Here is a 14785-nt window from a genome sequence, read left to right as displayed (position 1 = left end):
CCGCATGCCTGACTAGCATCACCACCCTGGATGGTTCCGACCTTGAATATGTGGACATCTATATGTACCTAGGTGTCTGGCTAGACTGTAAACTCTCCTTCCAGACTCATATCAAACATCTCCAATCGAAAATCAAATCAAGAGTCGGCTTTCTATTCCGCAACAAAGCCTCCTTCACTCACGCCGCCAAACTTACCCTAGTAAAACTGACTATCCTACCGATCCTCGACTTCGGCGATGTCATCTACAAAATTGCTTCCGACACTCTACTCAGCAAACTGGATGCAGTTTATCACAGTGCCATCCGTTTTGTCACTAAAGCACCGTATACCACCCACCACTGCAACTTGTATGCTCTAGTCGGCTGGCCCTCGCTACATATTCGCCGCCAGACCCACTGGCTCCAGGTCATCTACAAATCCATGCTAGGTAAAGCTCCGCCTTATCTCAGCTCACTGGTCACGATGGCAACACTCATCCGTAGCACGCGCTCCAGCAGGTGTATCTCACTGATCATCCCTAAAGCCAACACCTCATTTGGCCGCCTTTCGTTCCAATACTCTGCTGCCTGTGACTGGAACGAATTGCAAAAATCCCTGAAGTTGGAGACTTTTATCTCCCTCACCAACTTCAAACATCTGCTATCTGAGCAGCTAACCGATTGCTGCAGCTGTACATAGTCTATTGGTAAATAGCCCACCCATTTTCACCTACCTCATCCCCATACTGTTTTTATTTATTTACTTTTCTGCTCTTTTGCACACCAATATCTCTACCTGTACATGACCATCTGATCATTTATCACCCCAGTGTTAATCTGCAAAATTGTAATTATTCACCTACCTCCTCATGCCTTTTGCACACAATGTATATAGACTCCCCTTTTTTTCTACTGTGTTATTGATTTGTTAATTGTTTACTCCATGTGTAACTCTGTGTTGTCTGTTCACACTGCTATGCTTTATCTTGGCCAGGTCGCAGTTGCAAATGAGAACTTGTTCTCAACTAGCCTACCTGGTTAAATAAAGGTGAAAAAAAAAGAGTCAAACCAACATTAACAGAATCATTCTACTACCTGCTGATATTTGGAGATGGGGTACAGTAGCCGTGAGTCCAGCTTGGGGTTGTACTGGGCCAGCGACTCCTGGTGATAATGCAGGATGAGCTCCACCACAGAGGAAAAAGTCAGCGGCTCAGAGAAGCCGTACCTGCCGCCTCGGTGGAAGATCTTGATCAGCTTGTTGTTTCCTCCTTTTCTAGAAAAGTCCAGAGCAGTTGAGCAATGTTACAGAGCTTCTGTGAAAGTCTCTGGAAGCTATCCAAAGTGGTGAAACGTCATTGCATTTGAAACGAGTGACTAGGGAGTACTTGAAGATTATTTTAAGAGAGACAAACTAGTCTCTTTTAGACAGACTAAATTATCAATACCCTTACCTGAGAGTCAATGTGTATTCTCCTTGCACCTTGCTTGAGGCGTCTCGGACCAAGAAAGTCCCATCCGGCATGTCTCTCATCTTCTCATTCACCTCCTCTCTGGAAAAAATATCATGATTACGTCACTAAAGCTGGGTGAGTAAGATGAGTGACAAGTAACAATAATTTCTTCTTGAAACAGAAGATTGTGGTCTCAACTATAAATAACCAAGTGTGGACATTAACATTGGATTCAATATATAGCCAGATAAATTGTACCTGGAAATGTCTCCCCAGTACCACTCTGCATCGACCATCTTGCTGCCGTCTCCATTGATCACAGAGGATGCCATGGCTTTGGTTTTGGAAGGTTTGGGAGGTAGGGCTGTCAAAGGGACCAATAGGTGGTGGTGTCACAACACAGTGGGACATCCATTCAAAATGGACCCAAGAGATAGAAGTGTTTTTTAGTGAGAGTGATATTGTTGTGAGCTTGTGTATATAGCCTCATTATTGTGTTACTTTTTAAAAAACTTTAGTTTATTTAGTAAATATTTTCTTAGCTCTATTGTTTGAACTGCATTGTTTGTTAAGGGGCTTGTAAGTAAGCATTTCACCTGTTGTATTCGGCGCATGTGACAAATAAAATTTGATTTGTGTTTACCTGGTGGCATTTCTTCCTGCTCCCAGGCCCTCGCCACCAGCAGTCTCTCCAGCACCTGGGCAGAAACCTGACAATCTTCTTCTGACCTGGACAAAAATCAATACACTCCTACATCAGTCATTCGGAGTACGGTGAAAAGAGTGGTTCAACAGGATGAGGGGAGTCATATTTTACAACAGTACAGGAGGGAAAGGTCAGTAAAGTGGGACATTGGTTGGAGAGGTGTTGAGGGGACGTACTGTATATTTTGCTGACTCCAGAGAATAGTGTCCTTCCAGGAAAACAGATGTGTTATGGCTTCTATCTCAAGCTGGCTCAACCTGCAGACCATTTCTACAGCCAGACACTTTGTAGACTGACAACCGCATGAACTCAAGAGGATGCTGGTCATGTTGATGCATTTCTTCCTATCTCTCTCTGTTGGCAGGCCAGTATTTCTATCTCCCTCTCTCTGTTGGCTGGCCAGTATTTCTCTCTCCCTCTCTCTGTTGGCTGGCCAGTATTTCTCTCTCCCTCTCTCTGTTGGCTGGCCAGTATCTCTCTCTCCCTCTCTCTGTTGGCTGGCCAGTATTTCTCTCTCCCTCTCTCTGTTGGCTGGCCAGTATTTCTCTCTCCCTCTCTCTGTTGGCTGGCCAGTATTTCTCTCTCCCTCTCTCTGTTGGCTGGCCAGTATCTCTCTCTCCCTCTCTCTGTTGGCTGGCCAGTATGTCTCTCTCCCTCTCTATGTTGACTGGGCAGTATCTCTCTCTCCCTCTCTCTGTTGGCTGGCCAGTATTTCTCTCTCCCTCTTTGTGTCTATTGGTTGGCCAGTATTTCTCTCTCCCGTGTCTATTGGCTGGCCAGTATTTCTCTCTCCCTCTCTCCCGTGTCTATTGGCTGGTCAGTATTTCTCTCTCCCTCTAGCTGTTGGCTGGCCAGTATCTCTCTCTCCCTGTGTCTATTGGCTGGCCAGTATTTCTCTCTTGTGTCTATTGGCTGGCCAGTATTTCTCTCTCGTGTCTATTGACTGGCCAGTATTTCTCTCTCGTGTCTATTGGCTGGCCAGTATTTCTTTCTCCGTGTCTATTGGCTGGCCAGTATTTCTCTCCTCCTTTCCATCTGTGTCTATTGGCTGGACAACCCCCACATACCGACATAGGTATTTCTTTAAATGTGAGACTGACCCAGCGGGGAGCAGCAGAGGGCTGAAGAGGAGTGCGAGGGTGTGAGGGTCCAGGCCATTGTGGGGCGAGCTCTGGCCCACTCGGTCCAAGTGTCTGAGCAGGTACTGCAGGGTGAGCAGGCCTGGCAGGGGCACGGCCGGGGGCTCCAGTGCCTTCAGCAAACGCTTGCCTGTCTCCTCGACAGACAGCTCTAGGAAATAAGAACCAGCAAGGAGACTGAGTGACAACCTTAGTGCTTTGGGTTTGAGACACAATGGTAAATCGACAACATTATTTTCTATCGAATGCCAAATTCACATTTTGCTTTGTATTTCTAAGTTGATTCCAAAATATACACAATTCTTTCAACAGTCACCTAATAGTGTGCTTCAATGATAGCTGTTTTTTTTTGTTTTTGTTTTTGTTAGTAGAATATGCTCCTGGAATCACTTGCATCAGTTCTTAATGAGATACATGAAGAGGCATGTTAGTGCTAAAGATGCCATTACCTGCTTCCTCTTGCAGGGCAATCTTCAGGCTGGGATAGACACACTCTGGGATGATGGGGAAGGGCAAGTCCTGCAGGAATCCCATCAGGGCCTCTGAGAGCGCCTGGACGTCGTACTGGCCCATCTCAGGCTCCGAGAGCTCTGTAAAAAGTACACTTTAGGTCGCTAATTCAGACACGGCAGAGTCTGTTTGTGTACATCGCTGGTTCTCCTGTTCTGTGGTAAGGTGTCCCAAGAGTTGTGCTTTGTGGCCAGAGTTTCTGGTGCGGCTAAGTGTGCTGTCTAGGAGACAGTGTCCAGACTAGTCCTATGACAGTGTCTGAGAGCCTAAAATAACAACCTCCTCCTCTTTCACCGATGCGACAGGCAGGCCAGACTGGCTGGGTGCTGCTTACTGCTCCGTCACGCCTCAGCTAGCAAACAGCTGTCTTAAAAGGCCTGCCTGGTCCGGCCCAGCTCTCCATCTGAGCAGATAGACAGTGGGGAGAGTGTCTGGCATGTGTGAGTGTGTGTGAGCATGGGGAGAATCTGGGGCGGTCTGTCTGTGGCATGTGAAAGGTGTTTGTGGGGGGTGGGGGTGTGCATCTCAGAACATGCTGTTGACACTTGATGTAGCCTACATCGTCCTGTCTGCTCAAATCTTTGGGAGACTGTACTCAAACTCATTGTGGCATGGATGTTGCTAAGCAAGTCCCAGGTCACTTGATTCCTTGGAACACCCAAGTGTTTACTTTCTCCAGTCGAAACAAACGGTGCCATGTATATAGATAAGTACAGAATAACAAGCGGAACGAACTCGTAGAGCCAATTATATTGCAATTAATGCAAAATCGGTCACGGAGTGAAAATAACACTCCCAAAGCTGTCCTCACTCTTCAGTACAGCGGACTCACAGAGAAGTGAAATAATGAAGTGCAATATATGCAAGATCGTTTATTTTGTGGGGGGGGGGCACAGCATCCATCCGTCTCTTTGATCCGTTTGAACAGACTGGCCTATTTCTCTACACAAACAAAGGCTGTGTTAATGGCCCACAGTTGAAATAGAGCAAAGACAAACAGAGCATGTAGTGTATCCTACAGGAACCACGAGGACAGCATGGTCATCACCCCTCTGAGTTATTTTCCTAACTGAACTCAATAGGCAGGGCTATAGAATGAACAGCACCACAATCATTGAAGTCACAGGGTTCGGAGTAAATTACTTTTTATCCTACAGGAATGGATGACTATCCGACGATGGCAACAGACTCTATCAACTTGTACAGCTCAGCAAGAGTTGAATGTAAGAACAATAAATTCATGCACAAGCATAATGTGCAAGAGAGAAAAAGAGGGTCTTACCAAAAATCAGGCTCTGTCTATGACCGCCAGCAGCCAAGGAGCCAGACTTTCTGTACAGCGTCTCGCACTCCAAACCTGCAAGAGTTTTGACACACACACACAGTTACCCTTCTGAAATAGTATTTTCTCTCCTGGCATGCCTCTATTAGTGGATCAATTAGTCACACGTATAAACATCCAAAATACAGCTCCCAGAGCTGAAAATACATGACTGAGACGCTAACTGAAACGGTTCAACACTAAACTGGCCTTCCACATGCTACCTGGAGGCCCAGGAGACACTTTCAGGAGTGCTAAGTCTGAAAGGTCAAAGATCAGACGGAGAGAGGAGAGGGCCTTTTCTCAATTCGATTTGCTCAACTCCTGCGTCCTCTCAGGGAACGTGGATGAAACATGTGGTTGTATGAAAAGCAAATTACATTTACAGGGGTGGATAACCAAAACAAGGACAGACTTTTGCCCAAATGAGGAAAGGCAGAGGAGAGTTCCTATCAAAGCCAGGGTGTCTCCTCTAGCAGCAGATCCACCTTTTAAATGACACTGTTTGTAGACCATGGGGATCTAAGTGGACCATGATCAAAGCTAAATACATGTATGTATACAGTGCCTTCGCAAAGTATTCAGACCCCTTGACTTTTTCCACATTTTGTTACATTACAGCCTTATACCACAATTTATTTATTTTTAAATCCTCAGCAATCTACACAATTGTGACACATAATGACAAAGCGAAAAACAGTTTTTAAAAAAAAATGTTGTTAATTTATTAAATATAAAAAACAGAAATACCTTATTTACATAAGTATTCAGACCCTTTGCTATGAGATTCAAGATTGAACTCAGGTGCATCCTGTTTCCATTAATCCTCCTTGAGCTGTTTCTAAAACTTAATTGGAGTCCACCTGTAAAAAATTCAATTGATTGGACATGATTTGGAAAGGCACACACCTGTCTATATAAAAGGTCCCATAGCTGACAACGCATGTCAGAGCAAAAATAAAGAAAGCCATGAGGTCAAAAGTATTGTCCGTAGAGCTCCGAGACAACATTGTGTCGAGGCACAGATCTGGGGATGGGTACCGAAAAATGCCTGCAGCTTTGAAGGTCCCCAAGAACACAGTGGCCTCCATCATTCTTAAATGGACGAAGTTTGGAACGACCTAGACTCTTCCTAGAGCTGGCCGCCCGGCCAAAATGAGCAATCGGAGGAGAAGGGCCTTGGTCAGGGAGGTGACCAAGAACCTGATGGTCACTCTGACAGAGCTGTAAAGTTGCTCTGTGGACATGAGAGAACCTTCCAGAAGGACAACCATCTCTCAATCAGGCCTTTATGGTAGCGTGGCCAGATGGAATTCACTCCTCAGTAAAAGGCACATGACAGCCCGCTTGGAGTTTGCCAAAAGGCACCTAAAGATTCTCTGGTCTGATGAAACCAAGATTGAACTCTTTGGCCTGAATGCAAAGCGTCACGTCTGGAGGAAACCTGGCACCATCCCTACGGTGAAGCATGGTGGTGGCAGCATCATGCTGCGTCAATGTTTTTCTGAGTCAGGGACTGGCAGACTAGTCAGGATCAAGGCAAACTGAGAAATGTACAGAAAGATCCTTGATGAAAACCTGCTCCAGAGCACTCAGGACCTCAGACTGGGATAAAGGTTCACCTTCCACAGGACAACGACCCTAAGCACACAGCCAATACAAAGCAGGAGTGGCTTCGGGACAAGTCTCTGAATGTTCTTGGATGGCCCAGCCAGAGCCCAGACTTGAACCGATCTAACAGATGCTGTAATCACTGCAAGGTGCTTCAACATAGTACTGAGTAAAGGGTCTGAATACTTATATAAATGTAATATTTCAGTTTTAAAAAATATATAAATTAGCAAACATTTCCAAAAACCTGCATTTGCTATGTCATTATGGGGTATTGTGTGTAGATGGTTGAAGGGAAAAAAAACAATTTAATCAATTTTAGAATAAGGCTGTAACGTAACAAAATGTGGGAAAAGTCAAGTGAACTGAATTTCTTTTGAAGGCACTGTACAGTACATGTCATGCATAAAATATATTCTACCAAAGCATTAGTTTACATGCAAGTATAGATAACTGATACATTAATGTCACATCGAAAGTACTATGTGGCATATTTCCAGGTCAATGCTGCTGCTTCTCTTGTCAAATGACTTGTACTAAACACATCAGATTCAAACGTGTTCCGATATCACACCTTTTTTCTCAATGGCCTCTATCAACTTCACCAAAGTGGGGAGGGCATTTTCTGGGGGTGGAAAAGGCTGGACAAACTCTTGAGCTGAAGTCCCTGGAAGACAAATAGGATAGGATACCCATTAGGCCTTGATCTGGTTAAAATAATTAATACAGCAAATATGTAGCAATCAAAGACACCAAACAAAGCTCAATCAAAATTACAACAGCCCCTTAAATAACTTAATCTTTTCACAACAAATACCCAGTTTAATTTTCTTTCAGGAATTTCACTCTCCCCTCCACTCCATTGCAAGGCCATGTTTCACCACAGCCCTTTGCACGAGGAGGGTTTTTCAAGTGTCTCAGTGAAACACAATGAAGGATTTTAATTTAAAAAAAACCCTGAACAGGCATAATCTCCGGTGGCAGCGCGCCAGAGCCTCATTTTCAGACCCACTGTATAAGCTTGGCACCCCGTGCCTCCTGGCAGCGCAAGCCTAAACCATGTCTGATCATTTTGGAGTTCACAGAAAGTACCATGTCAGCACATTCCCCCTCTCTGCTGCACGTTAAACATCGAAAATTGCTTCCCAGCTCTCGATTTCGCTCCTGTATAATGTCCGCCCCACCCCCCTGCCTCTCTGCAGCCTTCACTCTTCCGAGGATCGCCTTTCCCAAATGCTCTGGAACCTAGCTGCTGTACAGTGGCTGAGTATTGCATGTTTGAGTCAGTCTTGCTAAGTCGCAACTGTACAATACAAAAACAAAATTAATATACAATAAAAAAACATATTTGCCTGTACTACAAACAGTGCATTAGACTACATACAGTAAGGTTATGTTGAAAATACTACCGACATATAAAATGGCTTTCAAGAACTGTGTGTGTGTGTGTGTGTGTGTGTGTGTGTGTGTGTGTGTGTGTGTGTGTGTGTGTGTGTGTGTGTGTGTGTGTGTGTGTGTGTGTGTAAAGTTCAGGAATTAGTAGTGAGCTGAGGACTCATAAGCCAAATAATAATATAAATCCTCCACAGAACAATATCAAAGACAGAGGACTCAAACAAAAACACAGCTCAAGAAGTTGTAGGCCTACCCTACCGACTGCATTGACCATCTGAAAATATGCCTATTGGCCACTGCACAAAATACTGCCATAATTAAACCCAACATTTGCATGTGAGAGGGCAGATTGGACCCAAGCTTATTAAACGCATTGTCGGAAGAAAACAATAGCCCTAGACGTAAAAACTTGTTTTTGTACAGAAAATGTTTTCTTCAGTAGTGACTATGACTAGGGCTGTTGCGGTGACTGTATTACCGCCACACCGGCGGTCACATGAAGGCATTAAAATTGCACATGACCATTTAGTCACAGTAATTAGGCTTCTCCAAGCTCTGATGCTGCAGATGGTCATTAGAGGCCTACCAAACTTGCAAACTGCCTGGTACTCAGCACTCTATTGTCCCTCTCTGACATCAATGCAAACACTTCATGAGGGCCCATGAGCTCATGTTGCGAAACATTTCTATAGGCTATGCAATTGTATTAGAAAACAGGGTGATGGCCTCTATTAAAAAGAGGATCCCATCAGCCTTCTATAGGCTCGGCCTACTATATTTATTTCTCAACTTTCCTAATAATTTAGTACATTGCTTCTCTTTACAACAGGAGTATAGCCTCACTGGCTGGCATGAAAATGAACCACGGTGAAAAGCAGTTCTCCATTCGCTATTTAAGTGCATAGATGACATGTATTCTTTCCACGAAGCAGTGCGAAGCAGTAGGCCTATGTTTACACCACCTTGAAAATGTCCGTTTTTATATTTAGTTGCCTTAGTCTAAAATGCTTTGTTGTAGAGTTCCTGAGATGTTGAGCAATCAAAAAATAATCACATTTCAGCAATTGAACTCTCAAAGTCTCTGCTAGCCTCACAGTGGCCATTCTAAGCAGTTTTCTTCTACTCCAGCTGCTTAGTTGGATGGAAAATTGTGGAGAAAATTAAGAAACCTGGACACCAGGCTTTGGGCTGTGTCACTCCCTGTGTTCCCGTACACCACTGCCTGCTCAACCCAATTCGTAGAACGGTCCGTCGTCACTCCCTGTCCCAAGGCTGGGTATCTTTACCAGTCCATTGGCTGCACTTAATGGTATGTGTCTCCTGCAGACAGACTAAATATAACTAACATAGGTCCCGCCAGTAAAATAAGCCTTTAACATTCCCCAATTAAAAGAATGAGAATGTAGAGCATGTCTGGAAACTAAATTATACAGCATGGGTGAGTCTTTTTCTCCAAGGACGAAGGTAGTTCGCCTGGGCTTTAAAAAAAACGGTCTAAATTGCATGTCAAGTTCATATTGCACTCAATCCACCTACAATATCACAAACTATCCTTAGTTTGATGACAGGGGTTTTTGCCTAAAGCCAAATTTAAAATACCTGAAGTACGTATGCAATGCAGGAATACAATTAGGCCTGTCCTGAGTAGATAGGCCTAAGTTGCAAAAATACACAGAAATGTACAGCCCAAAATGTATAACTCGATGCAACAATGCAGGGAAGCCATTTTGCGTAACTAATTGTGTTGTGTACATACGTTAGGTATAAATTAGATTTAACTCCCAATCAAATTGTGTCAAAAACATTTTTCATCTTTCATTTCAGAGCAAATTGTCAGTAATGACTAAATAGAAGGAAAAACTACTCTACAACCCATGTCATTTTAGAGACATAGAAAGAAAAAAGGAAAGCATGTATGCAAGTTGCAAGAGTAGCAGGGCTGCAGCAAAGAGAGGGGACATGGGGAAACGTGTCCAAGACTAACAGGTTGGAATTGCTTGGGCAGCTGTGGGTACCATTTCCATTTCTCCTAGCAGGCCTATGGCCTAGAGAGGAACTGAGCTGACCTGCCCCCCTACAGAGAATGAATAGAAGGCAAATATTGAAGCAGTGTCACGTGACTCCAGAGGAATGTGCTGCTTCAGCAGAAAGCTCCCCTACCTGCTCCCTTTCCAGACTGACCTGGTGCTTTTCCAAGCTCCCAAAGCAAGCAACACAATTTACTGCCTCCAGAAGGGGAGCAACAGGCAGAAAACTGAAGTACAATGGGAAATGGAAGGTGGGCTGATACTATGTGAAGACAATAATTATGGGTAAATAACAAAATACAAATAAAAGATAAGTGGACATCACAGATTAAAAAAAAATAATTAAAGAGTAAAATCATCTAGAATGTTGAAAAAGTAGACAGGGTTTGTTGCTCTTGTAATCCTACGTACTGTATTCTTGTATGCAGAAGTTAATCATTAAACCTTTTGTCATAACACTATTTTCAGAACACTTCTGTTGAATGAATCTATGACCTTGCTAGGGGTGTTCATATTTAAACACGACCACCAATGTGGGGAGTCTGTGGTGTATACAGTGCCTTCAGAAATGATTCACACCCCTTGACCTTTTCCACATTTTTGGTGTGTTACAGCCTGAATTAAACATGTATTCAATTTAGATTTTTTTTGTCACTGGCCTACACACAAATACCCCCATAATGTCAATGTGGATTTTTTTTTTTTTACAAATTAAGAAAAAATTACCAGCTGAAATGGCTTGAGTCAATAATTATTCAACCCCTTTTATGGAAAACCTAAATAAGTTCAGGAGTAAAATGTGCTTAATTAACAAGTCATGTAAATTGCATTGACTCACTCCATGTGCAATAATAGTGTTTAATAACATATATAGATTTTTTTTTAATGGCTACCTCATCTCCATATCCCACACATATAGATAATTGTAAAGGTCTCTTAGTCAAGCAGTGAATTTCAAACACTGATTCAATCACAAAGACCAGGGAGTTTTTCCAATGCCTCACAAAAAAAGGGCACCTATTGGTAGATGTGGGGGGAGCTGACATTTGAGCATGGTGAAGCTATTAATTACACTTTGGATGGTGTATCAATATAGCCAGTCACGACAAAGATCCTTCCTAACTCGGTTGCCGGAGAGAAGGAAGGAAACTACAGAGGGATTTCACCATGAGGGCAATGGTGATTTTAAAACAGAGTTTAATGGCTGTGAGGAGAAAACTGAGGATGGATCAACAACGTTTTAGTTACTTCACAATACTAGCCTAAATGACAGAGTGAAAAGAAGAATGCTTGTACAGAATAAAAAATATTCCAAGACATGCATCCTGTTTACAACAAGGCACTAAAGTAATACTTAAAAAAAATGTGGCAAACCAATAACCTTTTTTGTCCTGAATACAAAGTATTATCTTCGGGGCAAATCCAATACAACACATTACTGTGTACCATTCTCCATATTTTCAAGCGTAGTGATGGCTGCATCATGTTATGGGTATGCCTGTAACCATCAAGGATTAGGAGTTTCAGGATATGGAGCTAAGCACAGGCAAAATCCTAGACGAAAACCTGGTTCAGTCTGCTTTCCACCAGACACTGGGAGATAAATTCACCTTTCAGCAGGACAATAACCTAAAACACAAGGCCAAATCTACACGGGAGTTGCTTAATAACAAGAAGATGGCGAATGTTCCTTAATGGCCGAGTTACAGTCATGGCTTAAATCTACGGCAAGACCTGAAAATGGCTGTCTAGCAATGATCAACAACCAATTTGACAGAGCTTGAAGAATGCTCTTAAGAGACTTACCCAGAAAGATTCACAGCTGTAATCTCTGCCAAAGGTGCTTCTACAAAGAATTGACTCAGGGGTGTGAATAGTAAAATTAGATATTTCTGTACTTCACTTTCAATAAATTAGCAAAAATGCCCAAAAACATGTTTTCACTTTGTCATTATGGGGTATAGTGTGTAGATTGATTAAATGAAATGTTTTCCTCACCAATTTAGAATTCAGGCTTTAACAACAAATGGAGGAATAAGTCAAGGGGTATGAATACTTTCTGAAGGCACTGTGTCCTACCTTGATGTGCTGGGGGAGGCTGAGGCCTGGGGGCTGCTGGGAGGGGTCTCTGCTGCAGAGGCTGGTTGGGCACCACATACATCTTCACAGGCCCCACATACTGGACATACGTCCCAGGGAAGTCTCCCCTCTGCTTGGTGCGTTTGTTGACTCCCACCATCCATCCCAGGCAATCCGGGTGCTCCTCGTCCCCATCCTTGAGCCCAAGAGATGTCAGTGACGTCTTGCTGACGGTCAGTATGTCCCCTGGCTGGAGGTCAAGGTCCTCGTCCCAGTCTTTGTTATAGACATAAATTGCTATGAATTGGAAGCCCTCTACAGCCATGTGCAAAGATTTCCAACTATGATACACCCTGACCAGGGCAGTGAAGTGCTAGAGTGTTGAGGATGTTAATTGTGATGGCAACACTATTCAGGAATTTTCAACTAAAACTAAGAAGCATGACTGAACTGTTGGTGTGAATGGTTGAAACTCAGACCTGGCCTGTGTTTGAGAAATAAAGCACTTTCTTTAGTTTGATCCCTCGGTGTAACCAGACAATGGAGCAGAGAGACGGCATTGGCAACATGCTCTTTGGAAAGACCCGAGACTTGCAGGTAAGAGTACTACCAAAGTAGGGTTCTGATTTACACTGGTACGGTCTAGGAATGACAGGTGCAGGGCAGGCACTTCAGTGACTCTGAGCACTTCGTATTGAGAATCTTCCAAGTGTTCCTGGTGGAAAGCTCTACAGAAGACAAAAGACACAGATTCAGAAAATAATACATTAAGCACATGAAACCAAATCAATTGATTGTTTTTTTTTGAAGGACCTCCATTTAAAAACCTGTCTAAACATTGGGTCCAAAAATGATGCTAATCCATGCGTCACTATCCCATCCATTTTTCCCAAAAATACGGATCCTGACCCAAAAAATTTGATCATATTACATATAAATCTATGAAACTGTCAACTGAAATGTAGAAAAGGGCCTCCTAATTGTCCCTAGAATTTCCAAACAGCTGGAGGCAGGGCTTCCCCTCCATGAATAATAAGCACCAAGTGTTCTTTCAGCATATGATTGAGTGTAGTCTCAGTCAACTATCACAGACACTCAACTAATTCAAATCTTATGACACTACTAACTTAAAGGGACACTGGGACATTCCGGCATTTGGACTACTTCAAATCAAATTCTATTTGTCACATGCCCCGAATAGAACAGGTGTAAACCTGGGCCGGTTCCCCTCTTTCCACTGGGATTCTCTGCTGCCCTGCCGTCACTGGCTTGCTGGGGGTCTCTCATGCCGTCCCTGAAGTGCGTCACAGTAAAATGCTTACTTACACGCACTTAAACAACAATGCAGTTTAAGAAAATACCTACAAAAAAGTAAGAGATTAGAATAATAAATGATTAAAGAGCATCAGTAAATAACAATAGCGGGTCTATATACAGGGAGTACAGGTACAGAGTCAACGTGGAGGCTATAAACAGGGAGTACAGGTACAGAGTCAATGTGGAGGCTATATACAGGGGGTACCGGTACAGAGTCAACGTGGAGGCTATAAACAGGGAGTACAGGTACAGAGTCAATGTCGAGGCTATATACAGGGGGTACAGGTACAGAGTCAATGTGGAGGCTATATACAGAGGGTACCAGTACAGAGTCAACGTGGAGGCTATATACAGGGGGTACCGGTACATAGTCAACGTGGAGGCTATATACAGGGGGCACCGGTATCGAGGTAATATGTACATGTAGGTTGAGTAATTAAAGTGACTATGCATAGATAATAACAGAGAGTAGCAGCAGCGTTGGGGGCGGGGGGGGGGGGGCAATGCAATTAGTCTGTGTAGCCATTTGATTAGCTGTTCAAGAGTCTTATGGCTTGGGGTTAGAAGCTGTTTAGATGCCTCTTGGACCTATATTTGATGCTCCGGAACCGCTTGCCGTAGCAGAGAGAACAGGGTGGCTGCAGTCTTTGACAATTTTTAGGGCCTTCCTCTGACACTGCCTGGGACAGAGGTCCTGGATGGCAGGAAGCTTGGCCCCGGTGATGTACTGGGCCATACGTACTACCCTCTGTAGTGCCTTGCGGTCAGAAGCTAAGCAGTTGTCATACCAGGCAGTGATGCAACCCGTTAGGATGCTCTCGATGGTGCAGCTGTAAAACTTTTTGAGGATCTGAGGACCCATGCCAAATCTTTTCAGTCTCCTGAGGGGGAATAGGTTTTGTCGTGCCCTCTTCACGACTCTCTTGGTGTGCTTGGACCATGTTAGTTTGTTGGGGATGTGGACGCCTAGGAACTTGAAGCTCTCAAACTGCTCCACTACAGCCCCGTCGATGAGAATGGAGGTGTGCTCGGTCCTCTTTTTCCTGTAGTCCACAATGATCTCCTTTGTCTTGATCACGTTGAGGGAGAGGTTGTTGTGCTTGCACTACACAGTCAGGTCTCTGAGTGGGTTAGAGTGGGTCTAGGGTTTCTGGGATAATGGTGTTGATGTGACCCATGGCTACAGACGTGAGTGCTATGGGTGGGTAGTCATTTAGGCAGGTTGTGGCGAATTCTGCACGGAGCC

At 43.9% G+C, this 14785-nt stretch overlaps 1 protein-coding gene across 2 annotated transcripts in view; it reads right to left on the bottom strand.

Moving 5' to 3' along the window:
• Nucleotides 1–14785, bottom strand: part of LOC135524650 (phosphatidylinositol 3-kinase regulatory subunit gamma-like) — a 35435-nt gene that overhangs the window by 10994 nt on the left and 9656 nt on the right. The window contains exons 2-10 of one of the 2 annotated variants that reach the window (XM_064952378.1): nucleotides 12223–12950; nucleotides 7296–7388; nucleotides 5072–5146; nucleotides 3729–3869; nucleotides 3241–3430; nucleotides 2078–2163; nucleotides 1693–1798; nucleotides 1435–1533; nucleotides 1076–1256 (exon numbers count right to left, since the gene is read on the bottom strand). In XM_064952378.1, coding sequence (XP_064808450.1) covers nucleotides 1076–1256; nucleotides 1435–1533; nucleotides 1693–1798; nucleotides 2078–2163; nucleotides 3241–3430; nucleotides 3729–3869; nucleotides 5072–5146; nucleotides 7296–7388; nucleotides 12223–12547 — 1296 coding nt within the window. In that variant the 5' untranslated portion in view covers nucleotides 12548–12950. Of the gene's footprint in view, nucleotides 1–1075; nucleotides 1257–1434; nucleotides 1534–1692; nucleotides 1799–2077; nucleotides 2164–2316; nucleotides 2896–3240; nucleotides 3431–3728; nucleotides 3870–5071; nucleotides 5147–7295; nucleotides 7389–12222; nucleotides 12951–14785 lie in introns of those variants that run through there. The other variant, XM_064952379.1, reaches the window with a different exon arrangement.

This window comes from Oncorhynchus masou, chromosome 31 (genome assembly GCF_036934945.1).
Source record: "Oncorhynchus masou masou isolate Uvic2021 chromosome 31, UVic_Omas_1.1, whole genome shotgun sequence".
NCBI lineage: Eukaryota > Metazoa > Chordata > Actinopteri > Salmoniformes > Salmonidae > Oncorhynchus > Oncorhynchus masou.
Note: the sequence above shows the minus strand (reverse complement) of the source record. Positions and strands in the feature narration are given on the sequence as shown.